The 20,531-nt window shown below is 42.5% G+C and overlaps 3 protein-coding genes across 8 annotated transcripts; 2 read left to right on the forward strand and 1 right to left on the reverse strand.

Annotated features, from left to right (window-relative positions):
- Positions 1-185: 185 nt before the first annotated feature.
- LOC119713575 (RH-like protein) lies at positions 186-12,021 on the forward strand. 3 transcript variants are annotated; one of them, XM_038167159.2, is made up of 11 exons: positions 186-1,556; positions 1,922-2,066; positions 3,057-3,237; positions 3,455-3,605; positions 4,274-4,415; positions 5,793-5,953; positions 6,271-6,408; positions 6,640-6,770; positions 7,568-7,647; positions 8,751-8,824; positions 9,325-12,021. In XM_038167159.2, exons 2-11 carry the CDS (start codon positions 1,934-1,936, stop codon positions 9,349-9,351), a joined length of 1,218 nt encoding a protein of 405 aa, XP_038023087.2. In that variant the 5' UTR covers positions 186-1,556; positions 1,922-1,933; the 3' UTR covers positions 9,352-12,021. The 3 variants fall into 3 exon arrangements, with proteins under 3 accessions (XP_038023087.2, XP_071883613.1, XP_038023088.2); XM_072027512.1 differs by lacking the exon at positions 1,922-2,066 and having other exon boundaries at positions 186-559; positions 1,424-1,556; XM_038167160.2 differs by lacking the exon at positions 1,922-2,066.
- TMEM50A (transmembrane protein 50A) lies at positions 11,527-16,370 on the reverse strand. Of its 2 annotated transcripts, none has more exons than XM_038167170.2 (7): positions 16,226-16,370; positions 15,211-15,322; positions 14,750-14,862; positions 13,655-13,722; positions 13,356-13,448; positions 12,304-12,364; positions 11,527-12,019 (listed from the first exon to the last, which is right to left on the reverse strand). In XM_038167170.2, exons 2-7 carry the CDS (start codon positions 15,301-15,303, stop codon positions 11,974-11,976), a joined length of 474 nt encoding a protein of 157 aa, XP_038023098.1. In that variant the 5' UTR covers positions 15,304-15,322; positions 16,226-16,370; the 3' UTR covers positions 11,527-11,973. The 2 variants fall into 2 exon arrangements, with proteins under 2 accessions (XP_038023098.1, XP_038023097.1); XM_038167169.2 differs by lacking the exon at positions 16,226-16,370 and adding an exon at positions 15,621-15,754.
- Positions 15,851-20,431, forward strand: RSRP1 (arginine and serine rich protein 1). Of its 3 annotated transcripts, XM_038167164.2 has the most exons (6): positions 15,858-16,006; positions 16,533-16,687; positions 16,986-17,606; positions 17,954-18,108; positions 19,335-19,418; positions 19,909-20,431. In XM_038167164.2, exons 3-6 carry the CDS (start codon positions 16,988-16,990, stop codon positions 20,092-20,094), a joined length of 1,044 nt encoding a protein of 347 aa, XP_038023092.1. In that variant the 5' UTR covers positions 15,858-16,006; positions 16,533-16,687; positions 16,986-16,987; the 3' UTR covers positions 20,095-20,431. The 3 variants fall into 3 exon arrangements, with proteins under 3 accessions (XP_038023091.1, XP_038023089.1, XP_038023092.1); XM_038167163.2 differs by lacking the exon at positions 16,533-16,687 and having other exon boundaries at positions 15,851-16,006; XM_038167161.2 differs by lacking the exon at positions 16,533-16,687 and having other exon boundaries at positions 15,855-16,226.
- The last annotated feature ends 100 nt before the right edge of the window (positions 20,432-20,531 follow it).

Below are 20,531 nucleotides of genomic sequence, written 5' to 3' on the forward strand. Positions count from 1 at the left end.
GCCGGCAAATCAGCTGTCGGGAGAGCCGAGTCCCCGGGCGCGCCGTGCGCCCAGCGCCGCGCGGCCCCGCCCGGACGTCTCGCGGGGGCCTCCTGCGGCACGCGGGGACGCGCACGCGGCACTGACAGCCGGCGGCCCGGCCGCGGGGCGGGGCGGGGCGGGGCGGGGCGGGGCGGGGCGGGGCGGGGCGGGGGGCTGGACCAATCAGAGCCCGCGGCAGGAGGCGGCCCGGCCAATGAGGGGCTGCGCGCTCCGGGGGTGCCGCCGCCGGCCCCGGGGCCGCTCCTCGGCAGCGCCGCGGCTTCGTTAGGCCCGAGTGGAGCGGCCCCGGGTCGCCCGCGAGGAGAGCCCGAGCGAGCACCGCGGCTGCGAGTGTTTCCCGCGCGGCTCGGCAGCCGGGCTGCGGCGTGCTCTGCAGCAGGGGAGTGGCTGCTGCCTCCGGCCTCGGCTGCGGGAGGCGCCGTGCGGCTCTGACATTCCAACAGCGCCTCCCCGTGCCGCAGGACGGTGCCTGACAGAGCTGCTGCTAGGCCGGGGGCTGGGCCTGGTGACCTTGGAGGTCTCCTCCAACCTCGGTGCCCCTGTGAACCCCTCGCTCCTTTGTTGTTTGTTTTTATGGTTGTGTTGTTTGTTCCCCCCCCAGTCTTCACTTTTACATAGTTTCTGCTATCTTGAGTTAGGCCTCTTCCTGGGGGAGTTTTTCCCTTTCCCACCTGCCGTTACAAACTGTCTGTGCCTTTTTTCTGCTGTGCCAAGTTTCTATACTTGTTCCTCGATGGGGCTTCTGGCACAGCACTCAGTTTGACACGGCCTCTACGTAGGAAGTCAGAGCCATCACCTCAGGATGTTGGTCTGCGCTACCTGAACAAAGAAGGGTTCCGTTTCCCAGAAGCATAGTGAATACTGAGGAGACAGTAACCAGAAGAATTATAGTTCATAATCTGAAGAAATTCAGATTATGGAGCCGTTAATTGCCTGTCCTCAACAGGGCATATAGCCTTATCTATCAAATTACAGTGACTGTGGATAAGAACACACAATGCACATAGCTAATTTTTACCATATAGCCCTTCTTATGTGCCCAAAATGTTAACTAATGGCTCCTGTTTGTTTGTTTGTTTGTTTAAAAAAAAAAAAAAAAAGCCTTTGCCAACCAAAGAGCTCACAACCCATAAGGCAACAAGTACCTTGTAGCCACAATGTGGTACTAAAAGTTGATAAATTTCTGGAAGCAGTTTAGATCTGAAAGAAAGAATTGGGAGGGTTTAAAGCCTGCAGTGCGTCTGCCTGCAACTTCCAGGCCCAGGGGTTATCAAGGTTTACTAGAGTGTTCACTGTGGCTGCATCCATAGCCGTACTCTTACAAAAATAGACCAATATTGCAAGTAGCACAGAAAATGCTGTGTTACTTCTTCTTGTACAGAGAGTCTCAGTTCCCCGGCACTGGGTTGGGGTCAGTGTGTGTGAGGCTAACCAGCCCAAGAATCACAGTCCGGATCTCGGTGGGACCCTCCCTGATGTTTAGATGGAGGGGTTTGGATCTAGGACGACTAGATGTAAGTAAATAATGATTTAGCATGAACTTCAACATCCTACTCTTACGAGTCCATTTCTTTACTTGCAATGTAGCTTATCTGTAAGGCACCAGAGCAGCTGTATGGAAGGTGTCCTGGAGCATTACAGCATTGACAGTTTGATATGTGTGTTCGTGAACACTCAGAGCTCTGTGTCAGCTGTGGCGAGCCTGGGCTCCTGACCTGCCACAGATAAGGAACTGTTCCTTGCTGACGCCTCTTAGGCTTTTTATCTCCTTTATTCCTGCCCCTCCTCCCTCTCCTCTCTGCCTTTTCTATTGGGTTGAGGTTACTGGAACATTTTTATAGAAAAAATATTAATGCGTTTGTGCTTATATATGGTCTAGTGCTAGTGCACAATGCCTTCAAATTACCGCAGCTTCCGAAAAAGCGTGCCGTGGCTAATCCTTTTTCTGGAAACTGTTTTCATCATCCTCTTCTACTTTTTGTTCCCACATTACAATGACTTCATCACAAACATTTCCTACACAGGTAAGACTGCTGGTTTAGCTGTGAAAGGAAGGGCTTTTTTTTGTGTGTGTGCTTTTATTTTGCAGTGCAGCAGAGTTGGGATTCAGCAGTTTTGTTTTTGTTACTGAGTAGAATGTTTTTACTGACCTTTAAGTACTCTTCTTTGCCGTGTGTTATATTTATTCATATCAAAGCAAAGGCAGTGAACAAAGACGTGATACCAACTGCCTTGCTTATCTGTTTCTGCTGTCTGTTGGTGGTAATCCTGATTCCTGTAAGCACAAACTTCTGAGGGCAGGTACTGCACTGAGCTACGGGCCCAAGCCTCACGCAGTGTTGGCATGCAAGGCAGCGTGCCACAAAGCAGAAGTTCAGGATGGCAGTGTTCTCCAACTGAATGCTTGCTCCAAATACGTGAAGCTATTACAGTGGAATTAAGGGCTTAAATATATTTTGGAAATTTGTTTTGTGCGTTGATTAAAGGAATGTATGAGCAGAGTATGCTATAGCCATAGTGTATAAAATATTCACAGTGCTGGGCAGAAGTGAGTTGGTTAATCCTCGTGACATTCTGGTATTGCCCTCCCTGTTTTATAGCCAGGAAAAATGAGACCTGCTTACAAGCAGCTTAATATTTTGCCATACGTAGAGGTCTGCGCAGCCATATGAGACTATGACTGTTAGCATGTCCTGGGGGATACTTCCAGGCCTACAGATCCAAGGCTTTGTACCTTGGACAGCCTCTTCCTTTTATGCAATGGTTTCCATGTTCATCTGTTCTGAGGTCGCTGTGTAAAATTAAATTCAGGGCCAACGGTATTGTCTTTCTGGTTGCTTATGGATCAGAAAGAAAGCTTTGGAAATCTTTAAAAAATAATATTGACACACAATTTTTTATCTAAAGGCTTCTTAGTTAATGGTAATTTTATTTATTTATTTATTTATTTTTAAACCAGAAATTCAGTCTGCATTAACCACTTGACTGTTCTCTTGGTCTTTTCTGTCATGCAGATTTTCAAGATGTCAACATCATGGTGATTTTTGGATTTGGCTTTTTCCTGGCATTTCTGAAAAGATACAGCTTTAGCAGCACAGGATTCAACCTCCTCATTATCGTACTTGGTGTCCAGTGCTCCATTCTGATGGAAGGTTTATTATTTCCCAAAGAAACAAAGGAACGTGATCCTAAAATGTAATTATTCCAGTTCTCACAAGAACTGATCTGGAGCTGCTGACTGCTTTCTGTCAAAGACAATGCCTTGTTTTATTGACCTGATTGTTAATTAGCATGGTCATTTGCAGACTTTTTTGGAGGGCTTTGGAGTGTTAAGTACATTTGGCCATCTGTCATTCTTTCATTGCCCCTGGTGTGGTCCCAGTATGGAATTATTTTCTTTCTTTCATTACAGCATAACAATGGCTGCTGTGAGTATGACTGCTGTGGCCATCTCCAGTGGAGCAGTTCTTGGGAAAACGAACCCTTTACAATTAATTGTGATGACAGTTGTAGAGATAATAATTTTCCATGTGAGCAGATGGATCAACAAGCAATTCCTGCAGGTACAGTAGTATGATTTCTAGTAACAGAGGGGAAAGTTTCACATGGACTGTGGAAGTGTTGCTTTTTGGTGATTCCTTAGTGCCATGCTGATGGGAACATCAGTGTATTTTATCTCATTCAGTTAGATTGTGGCTATGATTTCACTGAGATATGACGTCTGACCCTGAGAGTACATTTAAGCATCAACCTCCAAATGCTCAGTATTCTGCACCGGTATAATTGACTGATTCTTGATCTTGAAGGATAAGCTGATCTGATGGATTGGGATATAGTGCATTTGACCTTACCCATGCCCTGACCCACCCCCAACACATGAATGAAAGCTTTGACCTTTGCTAAGGTACTGATTATCCTAAACCTTTGCTCCCTCCCTGTTGGTTCAATCTGGGAGATTAACAGCATGAATGACAGAAAAGCCCAGCCTGGACAGCACAGAAAGACCTGCTTTTAATGTACAATGCCAACGTACTTCAGGCTCTCTGTAAATGAATTGTGTTTATGAGCTACACCGAGCTCATAAATTAATGTGGCATTAATAACTCCTGCTTAAACTGAGTGACAGTGATAACAAATAGTCCATAGGGAGGTTGTATGAGTAACTATATCAGGGTCTTAATCAAAGGGTTTCTGTGGCATAAAATGTTACAAAAGTATTCCGATGACACAGATTCAAGACAATATCAGCATGAAGCACGTTCACCTGTTTGGAGCCTACTTTGGTCTGGCAGTCTCTTCACGTTTCTCTGAGCCATCACCGAGGTCTGAGAAGAATGCAAGTACCCCGAAGTCGTATTTATTGTCAATGTTGGGTAAGACATTTGGTTTAATGCCTCAGACGGAAGAAGAGATTGTAGTGAGAGCACGAAGGAGGTTTTGGGGAACAGGCCATGGCACACAGAAGCTTTTGCATTCAAAGTACAGGTCTGAGTGCTGTCCAGCACAGAATGCTGCTGTGGTTCATGGTTTCTGACAATGAGTTGGTGAGTCTCAGCAGGTTTCCTACCAGGCATGTAGGTCACTCTTGCAAAGGCAGTTTGCTTGTGTCAGTCTCAGCTTAAAGTCTACAGCAAATTAACTGTTCCCTCTCCCAACTAACTTCTCTCTTTTGGCCTTGTATAGGCAGATCAGTAAGGGACATGTGCACTGAGGTTATTACTTGTATTTCAGTAGTGCTTAGAGTTCCAGCTGGGCTGAGGCTCAGTTTTTCTTCGCAAGGTGCTGTACAGAGATATAAAAATACAGTCCCTGCCTAGTAACGTAAATGAGAAGATAAAAACCCACTGAAGGGAGGGGAATATGATACAGACATGCGCACGAGAAAGGATCTGAGTAATGACAGGCTGAACATATGGGAGTTCCATTTTTTTCTTAAAGAAGCAGTTTAGTTTCCTCATTATTGTGACTTCTGTTATGTAACTGTCACCAGCTGAACTAACATCTTTGCAATTCTCAGTTGTCTTCACTTGACAAAAGACTTGACAAAAGAAAACTTAAAATTTTACTGTCAGGTGAAGTGCTCAGGGACTGGTACCTCTCTGGTTCAGTTATGGAGACATGAACATTAGCTATGGAAGCTGAACAACAACAATTAATGTCTAGACAAAGCGAAATAAACTGCAGCTTGTCTGTGCTGTCGTCTGTGCACTTACGTACGTCTGTGCAAAAACATAGGCGCAAAGCTCCTGGATTTTCAAAGTTTCTTCTGTTCAGCAGTGCTTAATAGTCCTGGATGTCGTTATTTTTGGTACCATTGAAAGTCTGTTTTCAAATGCCTGTGCAGAACAAGCATAATGCTTATCGTTTGGAAATGAATGGTGAAATTGTTCCCACTTGTATTTAAACCTCTGTTTAAGGGGACTGTATATAAGAAAGTTGTTTTTAAAGGTGTTCTTGAAAAGCATTAAGTACATCCTGGCTTGAGCTCCATGAAAGACCAGCCAACTCCCAGTAGAGCCTTGATTTGGCTGCATGTATGACGTTACCAAGTTTCTGGGAAGGTGTTGGAGTAGCAGTCAGCTCCCAGGGCTGTCTGTGCTGTAAAGTGCTGCTGTCCTCTGTTCACAACAAGGGAATTGCAGAATTGCAGCAAATGGAAAAATGTGGGCTGGAGCCTTCCAGACACAGCCTATCATAGATTTGCTGTGTTTTAGAGCAAGTAATGATAGTTGCTTGTCTTTGTCTCCAAGGTACTCTCTTTCTTTGGGTATTCTGGCCAAGCTTCAATTCTGTACTAGCTGATAGAGACAAGACCAAAGCCATCTACAATACCTACTTTGCACTTGCAGTGAGTGCTGTAACTGCCTTCACGTTGTCTGTTCTGACCACAAAGGATGGAAAATTCAGAATGGTAAGACATGAGAGAAAACTGCTGTGTGGCAAAGCTATTTTTCTGTTACTTTCTGTAAAGCACCAAAGGTATAATAGCTATTATGTAAAAACAGCTCCAAAGTTTCAGCTTCACATTTGTCATTAGCCTGCCAAGCAGAAGTCTTTAAATGTAACTTAGAAATTATATTCTCAGATGGTAATTCACAGTATACAGAATCACAAATTAATGCAAAAGACATTCTACTTGCATAAGATTAGTGGTCTATGATATTGTACAGCTATAAGACAAGCAATGCCTGAATTCTCACTCCATGTTTTTGTTATTTTATTTTACAGACTCATGTCCACAGTGCAGCACTAGCGGGTGGGGTTACTGTTTGTTACACAGCAGAAAGTATTGACTATCCCTGGATTGCGATGATTTTGGGTCTGCTTGCCAGTGTGATAACCATATTAGGATCTTTCTGTTTACAGGTAATGCTCAAAACCTGAAATTCATTTTTGTATAAGCTGTATAAACTTCTTTTCCAGCGTAGGATACCTCAGAGTAAACCTCTCTTTCAAAGAAATTAAAGCCAGGAAACGAAGACTTGACTGGAGTGCAGGATTGCAAGTTAAAAGACCAAAATTATTTTTCAAAGATATGCAATGTGCTGTAATCGACTTGAGGTTTTGTCTGTCAGTTAAACTTTTTCCTCTTTCCAGAGATGCTTGAATCCTGCGCTCAAGATTCATGATGCATCTGGAGTTCATTTCACTTTTGGCTTGCCTGGTTTACTTGGAGCTGTTGCCCAGGTTGTTCTCTCAGTAATAAAAAAATGGACTATTTCACCAAGGTACGTCTTTTTTTGATATTAATAAGTTTAATGATTATTGTAGGGTACCCTGAGTAGAGTTCTCATACATACAGAAAGCCTGAAAGTCATCACAGATAAATCATATTTTACCAGATAACCTCAGATCATCTCTGAAGTCCAAAAAAGTTAGCATAAAGACTTTCTGAGCTGAGCAGGCTTTGGATCAAAACTTTAATGTTATGTTTTGGTTCCATTTTCTCTTCCTTTTCATTTCATATTAAATACAGCAGACATGGGAGATGGATGGAGAAGCACATCCTTCCAAGACTCATTTTGACTTTTGTGTTTTGGGAAAGCTTTGTATGCTAATACAGCATACAGAAAAAAAAAGTAAAAATCATTTCTGTCTGAAAAAGGCTTTGCCTTTAATCAGGGGCAAAAATGCCAGCCTGGACTACAGCCACTCTGGACACCCAACTGGAAATTATACTTGGGGAGATATCCTGCAAAAGGGTCAGTGAAGTATAGGTCTACGTAGGATTTTTTTGAAATGGCACTGGCACCTCATTTTCACAAATCAAGCCCATGTCGCATCATGTAAGAAGTTCTCTGTGTAAGTTTCTCAGCTTATATAAGAATGAATCACGGTGCAATATCAGTCTGTATTAGGCTTCTGCTAGGATCTCTTAAAACATCTAATTGCAGCTATATAAAGATTCTAAAATAATAATTTGAGGTTTTGACAGGAAATGTGCACGTGCACCACTTGAGGCAGATTAATTCACATTCTGTTAAAATCAAACTGTCAAAGGTGAAACACTTGTTTTGCTTTTCAGCCTGGGTTATATGGTCATGATTTACATCAGTGATTTCTGCCTGACCATCAGTGTTGCCTTGATAACAGGTTTTATTACAGGTAAGTATGGAAAAACGTTTCAGTAATATCTTCCTCATTTTCCTTGTGGGCAAAGGGTATGTCTTCCTACTATATCTGTTACCATGTCAGTGCAAGTCTTTGTATAAAGATGCCAGTGTAACTGGGGTGTTAAAGTGTATAAACGTATAAACGTATATGTATGAATGATTTGTTCATATAGAAGGAAACTGTTTGACACATTAACACCAGGAACTCTTCATAGGAGGGCTTTGAAGAAGAGATGTATTCAACATAACCTGCTAGCACCATTCATTTGTTGGTGACATTTATTTAAACAGATGCTTAACATCCTCCTTCAGATTTCATACAGATGTGTGAGGATGAAAATATTTCTACATTTTGGTATTGTCTTACGGACAGAAAAATGCTATCTTAGTTTCTCATTTTTTAGGCCTGTTGGTATAAATCTGCAAAGTTCCACTAATGTCAGAGGTTTGCTTACATAAGCCAAATATTAGGCCTTTGATCACTAATGGTTTGGGGTCATCAGGGCTCATGTGTTCCTCATATGACATTCTGCTATTTTATGGCAGCTGCAGTTTTTCTATTAATTCTGGTATGAGTGGAAGAAAAATGGTAGTTAAAAGTTCCTGTGAAATATACTTTAAAATTATTTTTTGTGCTTTAATTGATCTGCAACCCTTGCATTAGCTCGGGGGTAGTTAACGAGGTTGAGCTAATCAAGCAGTTTTTACAAAAAACAGCTTAAACAATCATTCGGTCATTAAGTTTTAAAATCTATGTTTCCACCTGAAATCTCAAGCTAACAATGCTGATAAGCCTGTTTGCTTTAAAAACTCAGGCAGTTTTCAAGCAAGAAATTAATGACTTTTATTAATGATCTTTAGAATCTGGCAGACTGTTTAATGGCTTTACCTGTACAAATTAAGCTTTTATAATACAGGCCTTAATCCTGGCAAGCTTCTCTGTACTTAAAGTCAACTTGAGTCAAGGGGCTCCCATGAAGCATTTTGTTCCACTTTTGTATTTTGATGTTATGTTTGCATGTGTGTTACTAAGAAACTTTCAGTTATACACAGACATCCCCTTTCTGTGATACATGTATATGTTTTTACAAATAGGTTTAATCTTAAACTTCAAACTGTTGAAGATCATCCCTGTATCACAGTATTTTGAAGACCAGTTTTATTGGGAGGTAAGTTTCAGGGTAAAGTTAACCATGTAGGAGTATATATAGCACCAAGCATTCATTTCATAGTCCACTTTGAATGCCGTTTGATGAACTGTTTAGAGCCTGCATATTGTAAATGTATGTATCATATCCTTCAGCTACGACTCTCAGAGCTGTTGGTGGGCACAGAGCTAAATCTGAGATGATCTTGTCTGTTGTAATGCATAATCTTACATGCTCTGACATCCTGTGCTTCATATACCATCCTTGAGGAAATCTGAGCACCTACGAGTGGGATTTTTAGAAGCCAGTAAGCAGACCAAGTCTCCTGGCCTTCACTGGGCGTAGAGTGGCTTTTAAAGCTGGTGCATAAACACAGGCTTTGTGCATGTTTAGGTGCTGAATGTGACCCAATGTCTGAATCATAGAAATTAGAATAAGCTTCTAGTAAGGCTCTCCATTACCTTTTTCATATGATGACTTGATGCATAAAATATTCTGATACAAGAATATTTGTCTTGCAGTTTCCCCATTTGGCCGTTGGATTTTGAATGGATGAACCCACATGAAAGATCAACCAAGAAAAGGTCACTTGATAAAATGAGTAACTATGATGGGATGAAAGAGCACTTAATTATCAATTCTCATACTCAAAAAACCCTTCCCACACAAGTTTGGTAACAAACTTTTCTAGTTATTCTTGAAAGACCAGGCTGTAAATTTACAGATGTAAAAGTTATTATGCATTTAGCTTTTCTGCTTTAATGGTCTTGCCTTAAATAGTTCATAGAACATGTACAAAAAAGTTCACCGCATTCATCGCTGTAACGGCTTATCAGTGGAAATGCTTAGAAATTTTTAGAAAGCTATTTTTAACTCCCCACTTTAAAAGCCAAAATATGTGTTTTAATATTATGTGTACAGGGAGTACACTTACTCTGATGTAGTGAAGCGTTAAAGTGCTTGTTTTTAAGCTAAATTTTGTTAGAGGTCTTGTAAAGTGGGGATTTAATGACTGAGCTGGATCTGGGCCAGAACTCTGCATCTTGCCAGACTGAACTCTTGAGTTATCTGACTGCCTGAAGAAAAATCTACACTTGGGTGGCTCAGGCTAGGCTCTCTGGATGTTCAAACGGCAAGAAATTAAATTGTTCTGCTTGTGGATGGTGTCACTGAAATTAACAGCATTGTTACTCATTACTTCAGGAACAAGCCTTAGAACACTATTCTTGAGCAGTGACAGTCTGCACATGGCCAGCTATCCAAAAGGCTCCGGGTGCTGTAAAGGCATGAATGTCAGTCAGAGAAGGAGGGAACAGTCCTTTCTTGGGTATTCCCCTTTGTTTTGATAGGGCTGGTTATACAATAAATTTAACCAGACTGGGCTTAATTTTGCACAACAAGCTTCATGATACCAATGCTAAAACCCAAATTCTAAAGTGTCTCACGCTGAATTTTGATGTTTTCTTTTTTCATATTTTAACGAAGTTGTTTGGTTTTTAAACATTTTAAGAAACATTGTATAGAGCTTCTACACTGTAGATACAAGAATAGGTAATAGCACTTTTTTTTTTTTAATTTTTTGTACTGGGTGGATGATCAACTTGGAAAATTAAAAGATTTTAAAATTTATTGATTTAAGACTGCCAGTAATATCTTTTAAAGGCCTTAGTTTTGATTTGAATGGAACACAGCACATACCTGTTTGCAAAGGACTCCAGCTGAGACAAGCAGGGGCTTTGGTCCATGAGCTACAGCCTCACTGTGCAGAAGATTCTGTGTAAACAAGCCCCTTTTTTATGGATTACAATCCTGTGTTTCTTCATTATTTCCAAATAGTTGATATGCAAGTTCTTACATAATTAAAAAAGTCAAGCTTTGATTGTTTTTATTTACTCAGCACACTTGCTTAAAAATGAAGTAATGAGGGGAAAATTGCAACACTGAAAATGAAGGGTAAGTTCTTTGTTCACTGTAGCAATGTATGCTGACCTCAACTCATTCACTAGAGAATAAACAAAGTAGATCACTGCAATTAAAGGAAATGTGAGACAGGTTTCAAAGTTACTCAGAGAGGAAGTGCCAGTTTTTCTTAATTCCAGCCCACAAAATAGCCAGTGATCTTTCTTACTTTACCAACTTCATGCAGCTTCCATCAGCTTACAGTGCTATTCAGCTTGATACATATGCACTCACACACTTGCCTTATCTCACAGTTAGTGCACTCCTGCCTTTGTAATCCTGCAATCCAAGCTGAATTTGTATATTCAGTCTCTTACTTTTCAGCAATGAAACAAACATAACTTCTGCAACACAAAGTTCTTCTGATGTTTTCTGTAAAATGACTTCTGCTAGAATCAGATTTTATCCCTCCCTTTCCTCCACATCTTTTTGCTCAGCGATTTCTTGAGCAAGTAGCCAAAATGTATGTAGAGGAAGGGGTAAAACAGCTCTTCCTGTATCTCACCATTCACGTGAGTATGCTTATGGGATCAGAATTCTCCCTGGTAGTGACCGTCCCTGGTCTAACTCCCAGCTGAAGAGTATTCTTCCCTCGTTTTTATTGTTGTTAGGAAATATCTTACAGCAAGCTTTGTGGATGAACTATTTACAGCTAGAGCAACTGTATAATTTGTACTTGTGTAATCCACAGCAACAGTAAATTATTTACCAGTGACTCTCTCAATATCACCATAGAATAAATGAATTACTCAGGGGGAAAAAAGTCTAAAGCAGCACCATTCTATTTAATACAAGAAAAGCCACGTACCAGTAAATTTTGAAATTGAAGAACTGTTTATATTGTCTGGATATAGGAAATATTTAATAAATATGTTAAAAAATTGTTTTAAAGCATTTTAGTAGGTCTTGGATTGTAAATATTATAGAAACAGTTGGTTAAATACATCAGTTTTCCACTATTCTATTTACTTACAGCAAACGTATAAAAGTGACTTCCATTGTTACTTGTAGCAGTTTTACATTTGTCAAAAACATTACATTTAAATCAGAAGAAGAAAACAGAATTTTTAGTGCTATGATTTAATTTTTCCTTGTTTTATCTTCAGACACAATTGAAGGTCACTGTATACAAAATGGTTTTACAAAATTTTTGGAGTTATGCAGTTAAAAAAAAAAAAAAAGACATAGCCAACGCACTTCCATAGGCATGTTCATTGCCACAAATCTTCTGTGCGACCAAATTTGAAGACCAGTCCTCTGTTTAAAACAATAAAGGTACATAAGTATGTAAGGGAGAATATTAAATACCTAATATTTTAAATACATGATTTCAGGGAGCAAGCTGAAGTATTTGTAAATCCGTGTCCTGGTCCTGCAACAAGACCTATGCAGACAGATCACAGAGTGCCTTAACCAACAGTTTATTCACCCATATCCAATTGCAAAACAATAGAGCTGAAGTAAAAAACAGATTACAGCAAATTCCAGTTTTAATGAACGAAAACAATCAGTAAGAAACAAACAAAGGCCAATAGGCTTACCCAAAAAAGATGAATGCATTCTGGAAAAACACAGCTATTCCTGGGTATACTACTGTTTTTTCTAAAGGAAAACAAAAATCTCCATTAATTCTTCAGAAGTACTTCTCAAGAATACTCCATCTCACAACAAACTTCTAGCGCTGTTACTACTAGTAACAAATCCACCTAAGGCAGATTGTTCTCTCATGGAATTAAGATAGCACTGTACATCTGGTATAACCCTTTTTGTTCTCTGACAAGATGGTTTTCTCCAATTTCTGTTACTCACTTGTGCAAAACAAGGATGAGCACAAGGGTAACCCCACTAGAAAATAATTTCAGTGACTTTTGTGCTCCACAAAATCATTTAGCTTTCCTAATAAAAGAAATCTGTCTTGTTCTATAACCCAAAATGTGCATTCATGTAAGGGGATCCCCATTGTTTCCCCTAGCAAAATGGGTCTCCCCAGGTATCTGGAATTCACTCAAAAGAGTCAACTATTTAAAGCAGTGAGAATTTAATGGTACCCATGTATCAGCTCAAGCTGGATGCCTCCAAGGAAGGACCCCACTGAAAACTTTCTGTGGGTTCCTATACCTGTAAAATCTTTGTTTCATCCACTGTGGTGCAATCAGTTCTGGACACATAGAAGTTATATTCCTTCAAATCAGCCGTTCTTTGTTGTGGGGCAGGTTCTCATCTGGCGCCGTCCTTGGTCAGCACATCCCCCCTTCCCCATCACTGCCACCCAGGCCCCCTGCACAGTGTGGCTTGCTGTGACTGACACCACTGCATACCAGGTTACAGGGAGCTCATACTGCGGCCTAAGGCTTTGCTAATTTTACTCCACTGACATCAAACAATAGCTACCCAAATTCCTTACATATGGGCAAGGCAGCTTGTTTCCCTTTCACAACAGAAAAAGGGAAAGTAGGGGTGTTCAGGAAACCAAAATATTGAAACTGGACCTCCTTAGAAACAATCTAAACATAAGCTGCAAAAATTCTGTAGTCATTTAAAATATTTGAACTTTTCAAAAATGGATCAAATCACATTCCATGTTGTGTCTTACCTTTAACAACATAGCCTCCAAAAAGGATCCACATAGAAGCAATCAGAGATCCAAAAGCCATCATAAAACCAATGAACAGCCAAATCCGAGCACCTTAAAAAAAGACGTATGGATGTTTTGTGCCTGTGTCTGAGTACAGACACCTGTAACTTTGAACACGCTTTAGTTTCAGAGCATGTTTTGTGACACACCAGAGATATGCAGAAAAACACAACGTGTACACTGGTATAGTTGTTACAACTCTTCCAAGAATTATGGACTTCACACAGATCCCTATATGATAACCTGCACCACTTTACCTGTTTGTCCTAGACAGCCTTCACTGTAACTGTCACCCCGAACTTGTCCGTTAGACACCGCATTGATCCTGTATGTGCAAAATAGGATGGAAGTGGAAAACAGGATGGAAGTGGGTAAACATTGGTAAAGCAAGAAAAAAATATTTATAAAACAATAGGAGAAACTTCTCAGAAACCCATTTAAATAGAGGTGCACTTCTTACACTTTTTTTTTGGAAGTGGAGAACAACGCTAAAACCTAAAAAAAAAATAATCTCGAAATACTACGAACATGTGGGTCTGTACGATGTCCAGTTTTTTAGATGGTTACTATACTTACTATAAACAAATATAAGACATATTATCCTGGCTTGCTTCACAAGAAGGTTCACAACAGCAGGTTGAGAGAGGTGATTTTTCCTCCTCTAATCTGCTCTTACATATCTGCAGTACCCCCACTCGGTATACTGTATTCAGCTCTAGGACCACCAGCATAAGTGGAACATGGACCTGTTGGAGCAGGCCCAGAGGAGGGCCACTAGGGTGATCAGAAGGCTGGAGCACCTCTCCTATGAAGAGATGCTGAGAAGGTTGGGGTTGTTCAGCCTAAAGAAGAGAAGGCTCTGGGGAGATCCTACAGTGACCTGCCAGTACCTAGAAGTGGCCTATAGGAAAGCTGGGGGGGAGGGAAGGATGACTCTTTATCAGGGAGTATAATAATAGGACAAGGGGTAACGGCTTTAAACTAACAGGGTAGTTTTAGAATAGATATTAGGAAGAAATTCTTTCCTTTCAGGGTGGTGAGGCACTAGAACAGGTTGCCCAGAGCAGCTGTGGCTGCCCCACCCCTGGCAGTGCCAAAGGCCAGGCTGGAAGGGGCTTTGGGCAGCCTGGGGCTGGTGGAAGGTGTCCCTGTCCACAGCAGGGGCACTGGAACTAGATAGTTTCTAATGTCCCTTCCAACCCAAACCATTCTCTGATGTTACTAACAATCAGATATTACCTTGATTTGTTATTCTCAGTTACTTCTCAATTTAAAGCCTATGCTCTTTTTTAAATTCGTAACAGCACAGAAATTCTATGAGTGGGTAGCTCTGATGATAAAGTTATGCTTACATTAGGAATGCAATTGTGGCTATAACCCCGCAAGCATGGTAAGAATGGTTGAAGTCTTCCATTTTAGGGTACTTCACAGCTGCATCTATGATTATCCACCAACCGGTAAAGAACTATTAAAAAAAGAAAGCACAATAGTTTAAAATACAGATGCAAACCTTTTAACAATACAAAAGATTGCTTTAGGAAAAAAATGCCAGCTTACAAAAACATACTTACAGAGCTCGTTTATGGCACGCCTAGTTTTGTTTTCAGTTTAGTCCAGTAACAGTTAAGAGCAAAACCCGTGATTTATCTACTCCAATAGTAATCACGTGGATAGAAACCGAAAAACTCGCACGGCTGCAAGCACCCAGAGCACATCCCAGCACTAATCCTGCTGCTAACGCCCCCCCCCTCCCCGTGGCCTCCTTTTGCTTCCCAGCGGTTCCCTCTCAGCTCGGGGGCAGCGCGGCACCTACCAGCACTCCCGCAGCCACCGACGCGATCGCGTTCCGCTTTTCTCCCCAGTCAACGCACTCCGAGCACCTCACACTCTCGAGCAGCCCTGACATGGCGCAGCGCCCTGAGGAGCTGGGGAGACAGACAGAGGCGTTTCTCTCACGGCACAGCCCCCCCCCCCCCACGGCTCGGCGCCCCGCCCCCGCCCCCGGCGCCCCCCGTCAGGGGCCGAGGCCTCGCGGGCACCGACAGACAGCGCTGCCCAGGCGGCCGCGGGGCCTCAGGGGGCCCGGCCGCGCTCCCGAGCCCGAGGCCGGGACCCTCGGGCGGCGCTGCGGGACGCGAAGGAGGCGGCGGCGAACGGCTGCGAACGGCCCCGCCCCGCGCCCCGCCCGCCCCAGGGCCCGGAGCGGCGGCCGGGCCCCCTCACCGGCAGCAGGCGGCAGCGAGGGCGCGCGGCCGGCCCGGGGTGCTCTGTGCGCACGCGCGGCCCCTCGCGCTCCCCGGGCCGAGGACGGGGCCGCCGCGCGCAGGCGCACCAGCGCCAGGAGTGCGCCGAGCGGCATCGCTTTGCGCATGCGCCTGAACGAGCGCGGGGCGGGGCGCTGGCGTCCAATACGCACGCGCGCCTCGTCAGCCGGCGAGCGGCCGGGGGCGCGTGCGCACTGCTGGCCTCGGCGCGTCAGCGGGGGACGGGTTCTGGAAGCTTCGGTCGGCGCCGGCGCCGCTCGTCTCGGGGGGCAGCAGCGCTGAGTGCCCGCAGGCAGCGTCTGGCGCCGGACCTCCCGCTGCGGCTCGGAGCCTGCGGGGACCGGGGTAGGGCGGCGGAACCGGGCCGGGCCCGGCGCGGGGTGCCGCTGGTGCGAGGGCCGGGCGCTGCCGCTCTGCGCCCGCCGTGCTGGGAGCGCCGCGGGGCGCGGTCAGGCGGCTGCGGGCGGTTCCCTCAGCGGCATCGCGCGGCGGCCATCTGGGCCCTGCTGCCGGGGAGAAGCGGCGCGGGTTGCCCGCGGTAGTAGCGGGGAGAACGCTTCTTACGGTGAGCGTGGGACTCGACAGGTTGTGGTGAGGCCGGGGGAGTTGTTTGGTAGAGCACCGAATACACGCGGTGTGATGGAAGCTGCCGTCCGGGGTCTGTGGGGCGGCGACACGGCCGTAAGGAGCGGGGCGGGCTGGTTACGCCGCAGTGCAGGAACTGGGGCCGTGAAATGGCTGCCGCCGGGCGGGGGCGGCCATTTTAACGCCTTACCGTAACGGGGCACGTCCAGGGACATGAGCTGTTTTTTTTGTTTGTTTGTTTTGTTTTGTTTTGTTTTTTACCGGTTATCGACAATATTTTTAACAGGGATTTGCTGCGTGTGCTGCTGGGATGTGTGGAGGGTTGTGCAGAGGCAGTTTTGTAGTGCGTTTCAGTCAAGATCTTGAAGTGATTGCTGAACTTTCAGAATATTTTATTTTCCTGTGTAAGGAAAATACCAACTTGTATCTCTTTGACAAAAGGTGTGTGTTTACACTGAGTGAAGGGTATTAAAACCTACGCAAACTTCTTAAAGTTCCAGAGACATCTTCATGGTTTAAACCGGAGCAATTTTTAAATTTCACATAGAAGACTGACTACAGAAGAGGAAATAATGAAATTTAAAGTTGTTACGCATAAAACATGCTAATAATCTGGATTGAAAAATAGTCTGTGTGTTTAATTATTCTTGAACTTTTGGCCCATGTTGTAATGTTTAATTGATGTATAACTGACTTGCTCCGTACAAATGATTTTGCTTCTCTTCTCCCCACCCCTCAGGAATGGAGATTGGGTATTACAGAACAACAATAAAAACAGAATCAGATTCTGAAAGTATCTGCATGGAAGAAGTGACGGTTAAGAAGACTGATGATATGGCAGACTTCATGGATGACTTGAAACTCAGCTCACCAAAGAAAAGATATTCTTGTTTGAGATCTGAGAGAAGTTGTGATAGGTCATCAAGAAGGTCATCTAGTAGATCCTCGTGTAGTTTGCAGTCTAGTTCAAGTACATCCTCTTCAGCTTCCTCCAGGAGTTGGAGCCGGTCCAGATCTAAATCACGGGTTCGACAAAATAGTTCCCGGAGGTACAGGAGATACTCTCGTTCCTATTCCAGAAGCCGTTCAAGATCACGTGGCTACATGAGTTACAGAGGAAGGTACCGTGCCAGACACTCCAGGAGGTACCACCGTTCCCCAAGGTCTAGGTCACGCAGTAGGTCGTGGTCTCGTGGAAGATCCTATTACAGAAGGTCCTATTCAAGAAGCAGATCACGTTCAAGAGGCCGAAGATACTATGGATTTGGGCGAACCATATATCCTGAAGTTTACAGGAACTGGAGAAGCAGGTCACAAACAAGATCTCGTAGTAGGTCACCTCTGCATTTGAGTGAAAAAGGTACAGTGAGACTTGCATCGCGCATGAGGCAGAAAGTGTGCACTTCATAGAGAGCTGAGTTTGTCTGGTTAATAAGTCTAGTTGCTTTATAGAGAATAATTGATAATTAGAATTTGGAAGAAAATCTTGGCATGGCTAGAAAAATACATTAAAACAAAAACCAGTTAGTTTAGATGATACTTTTTGTATTTCAGCTGAAGCTAAATTTCCAAAGTTAAGATGAAAATTAATCAGAGTTGATGCTTGCTTAAGTGCAGTGGCTATATATGTTCAGTTTTTGGGATTGCATGAACGGGTACATTTTGATCTTAAACATAAGAGAATGGCACTTCTTGTTTTTCTTGTAGAAAAGAGGGAACTTCTGGAAATTGCGAAAGCTAATGCTGCAAAAGCTCTGGGAACAGATAACATAGTCTTGCCTGCAAGTTTGAAGATCCTTACTCCTTCCAAGGAGACAAATAATATAAAACAAGAGCATGAAGATTCTGGGGAGTCAGATGAGGTAAGAGTGAACTGGAATATTCTTGATTAAAAGGTAAATGTTTTTAAAATCTTTTGATCTGCGTGGATGTTACGGTATTTTTCAGCTGCGGAGTTCATGGTTACAAGTTCAAACTCTTGAACAAAAAATGACTTAATGTTTAAAAGTGCTGTAGAAACCACTGTAGACTTGACTTTACACTGAAAATACACTGGGCTTTGAGAAGCTGTTGATTCACATACAGGCTTTTGGTGTTAGGTTAGGGAGGAGTGCGAAATGTAGCTCTTCAAGTTTTTCTTCTAATACAGTACTGCCTGTTATGTTGACTAGCCTCTTTTTGAGCTAATACAAAGAGTCTCTGTACCAAGCCTGTTGAAGTTTTTAGTAAAGGTTGATTTTGCTACTTTTTAACTGTTACAAGTTTTTCGTATGCAACAAACTGTTTCCCAGAAATTACATACCCAAACACGCAATGCATTTTACATGCTTTATTTCTGTCTTATAGAAATCATGACTATGGTTCCAGACATGATGAAGAAAATCTGTTGGTAATTAAGGGACTTGTGGGCTATAGTTGCTGTAAATTTAAGGGAGGGAGAAACTTGAGCAACTTTAACTGAACTGTAGTTCGGCTCTGTTATGATGCATTAATCTGATTCATGATAAATTGAAAATTGCACTAATTGTTAAATCTATCAGATGCTGCTATTTCATATTGCTAAGGGGTTTAGACAAATGGTACAGGCATCCCGTTCATAATATATGCAATATATTCCAGATGTTGAGAGATTACAGAAGAGGAGGCCTGCATCACTTGCAGATAAGTTTATTGTTGTTATCCAAAGCTCTGCAGGATTAATATGCAGAACGTCATGCAACTTAATCTAACACTACATTTCATTGTATAGCATTCCATGCTTTGATCATTTGAATCCTCTTTAAGACTTAACTGGGGCATGGATATCAGGTCACATGTGAATTGGCACAAGGACATTGATAAAGATAATACATGTTTTTTCAAACCGACCTCAACATGGATCTGTTTGCCTATGTAAAAAAAAAAAAAGCATCAAGTACAAAAAATACAATTAAAAAAAAGTATCAAAAAGCATCAAAAGAAGCTCACAGCTACTTTTGATGTGAAGAACTGAAACAATCATACTGGAAAACTGATAACCTGTAATGACTGCCTTAACTTGCATAGAATGTTGTATCTTTCCACTTAGGCTTTGTGTGCTTTTCTTTAGCAACCCAGAAGACTAACAGAAGATAGAACCAAAAGTGGAATGGAGAGAGCAACCACACAGAGGAGCATTTCTTTCAGCCCTAATGTAAGTGAACTTTCCAAAAATGGAAGTCCAGTAATTCATCACTCTTGTATTACATTCCACAGCATTGGATGCCAAATTAAATTTCTTAAATAACGATAACAATTGAACTTGATGGTTTCACAATTACTTTACTAGAGGGGTTAGATCAGTATTTTAGCAGTACTGTAAACATAAAACAGCAGTGTGTTTACAATCTGTGTTTACGTTTCAACACTTAATGTTGAGTGTCTGTACTACAAACTTAAAAGTGTATGTGAGAAACAATTTACACCAAAACTTAATAAATTCTAGTAATGCACAACTATGGGGAAAAAACTTTCCTGAATCCCATGTCAATTAATTGTACGTAGTTGATGCCTAGTAGTCCTTGGGTCTCCTGTGAGCTGGAAAGAAAACAGTCTGACTTAAATGCGAATAAACCCCTTGGAGTCAGTAGGTCTTGGTATATTCCTTATCTTTTTAGCATTTTCAAAGGTAATTTATTTTCCAGAATACAATGGCAAAACCAGTGCTACAGAGGCCAGCAAGTCATGTTGTTAAAGAACCATCAATTTCTCCAGGAAGAGAAGATGACAAAAAGGGAAGTCCCTATGGGCAATGGGTTCCTGTCAAGAAAGAGGAGAAGAAAACATTTGTGAACTTCTCACCTAAATGTGCACTGTTCCGGGCACGCTAATATCTTACTGTTTCTCAGACTGTAGTAGTATGCATACCCCAATGGTGAGGTCTAAAGTTTTCTGATCAGGTTGAAGACTTGTTAATATTGGGTATTTATTTGGAGATCTTTAATTTTGAAATCTTAGGTTTCTCTTTCAGATACAAAGCACGGTGATCCAGAAGCCACAGATGGGAATCTTGTGTATATCTGTAAATATTTTTGTATTGCTTTAATGACCTAGAACTTACAGGTGGGTAACTTTTTCTAAAGAATAGTTTAGTAGCTGTTACTTTGAGCACTTAAATTACCTGTGTAACTGTTGACCCAAGTAAATAAATCTTAGTTTTGCACTGGCTTCTCAATGTGTCAAGTATTTGGAGTTTTGTTTAGTAGTAATTTGACATACATCCCGTAAGTGGTTATTTCCAGGTTTAGGTTTCACTTGCCTTATGATT

The sequence above is a fragment of the Anas platyrhynchos genome, chromosome 24 (genome assembly GCF_047663525.1).
Source record: "Anas platyrhynchos isolate ZD024472 breed Pekin duck chromosome 24, IASCAAS_PekinDuck_T2T, whole genome shotgun sequence".
Taxonomy (NCBI): Eukaryota; Metazoa; Chordata; class Aves; order Anseriformes; family Anatidae; genus Anas; species Anas platyrhynchos.

Coding starts and splice junctions, on each gene's coding strand:
- LOC119713575 (XM_038167159.2), top strand. CDS start 1,934: ATGCCTTCAAATTACCGCAGCTTCCGAAAAAGCGTGCCGTGGCTAATC. Junction 4,416..5,792: donor GTATTTATTGTCAATGTTGG/GTAAGACATTTG, acceptor TTTGTCTCCAAG/GTACTCTCTTTCTTTGGGTA. Junction 6,771..7,567: donor AAATGGACTATTTCACCAAG/GTACGTCTTTTT, acceptor TTTGCTTTTCAG/CCTGGGTTATATGGTCATGA.
- TMEM50A (XM_038167170.2), bottom strand. CDS start 15,303: ATGTCAGGGCTGCTCGAGAGTGTGAGGTGCTCGGAGTGCGTTGACTGG. Junction 14,863..15,210: donor CGGTGGCTGCGGGAGTGCTG/GTAGGTGCCGCG, acceptor TTTTTTTAATAG/TTCTTTACCGGTTGGTGGAT. Junction 12,365..13,355: donor TGGAGGCTATGTTGTTAAAG/GTAAGACACAAC, acceptor GTTTTCCTTTAG/AAAAAACAGTAGTATACCCA.
- RSRP1 (XM_038167163.2), top strand. CDS start 16,988: ATGGAGATTGGGTATTACAGAACAACAATAAAAACAGAATCAGATTCT. Junction 18,109..19,334: donor ATTCTGGGGAGTCAGATGAG/GTAAGAGTGAAC, acceptor GCTTTTCTTTAG/CAACCCAGAAGACTAACAGA. Junction 19,419..19,908: donor GCATTTCTTTCAGCCCTAAT/GTAAGTGAACTT, acceptor TTTATTTTCCAG/AATACAATGGCAAAACCAGT.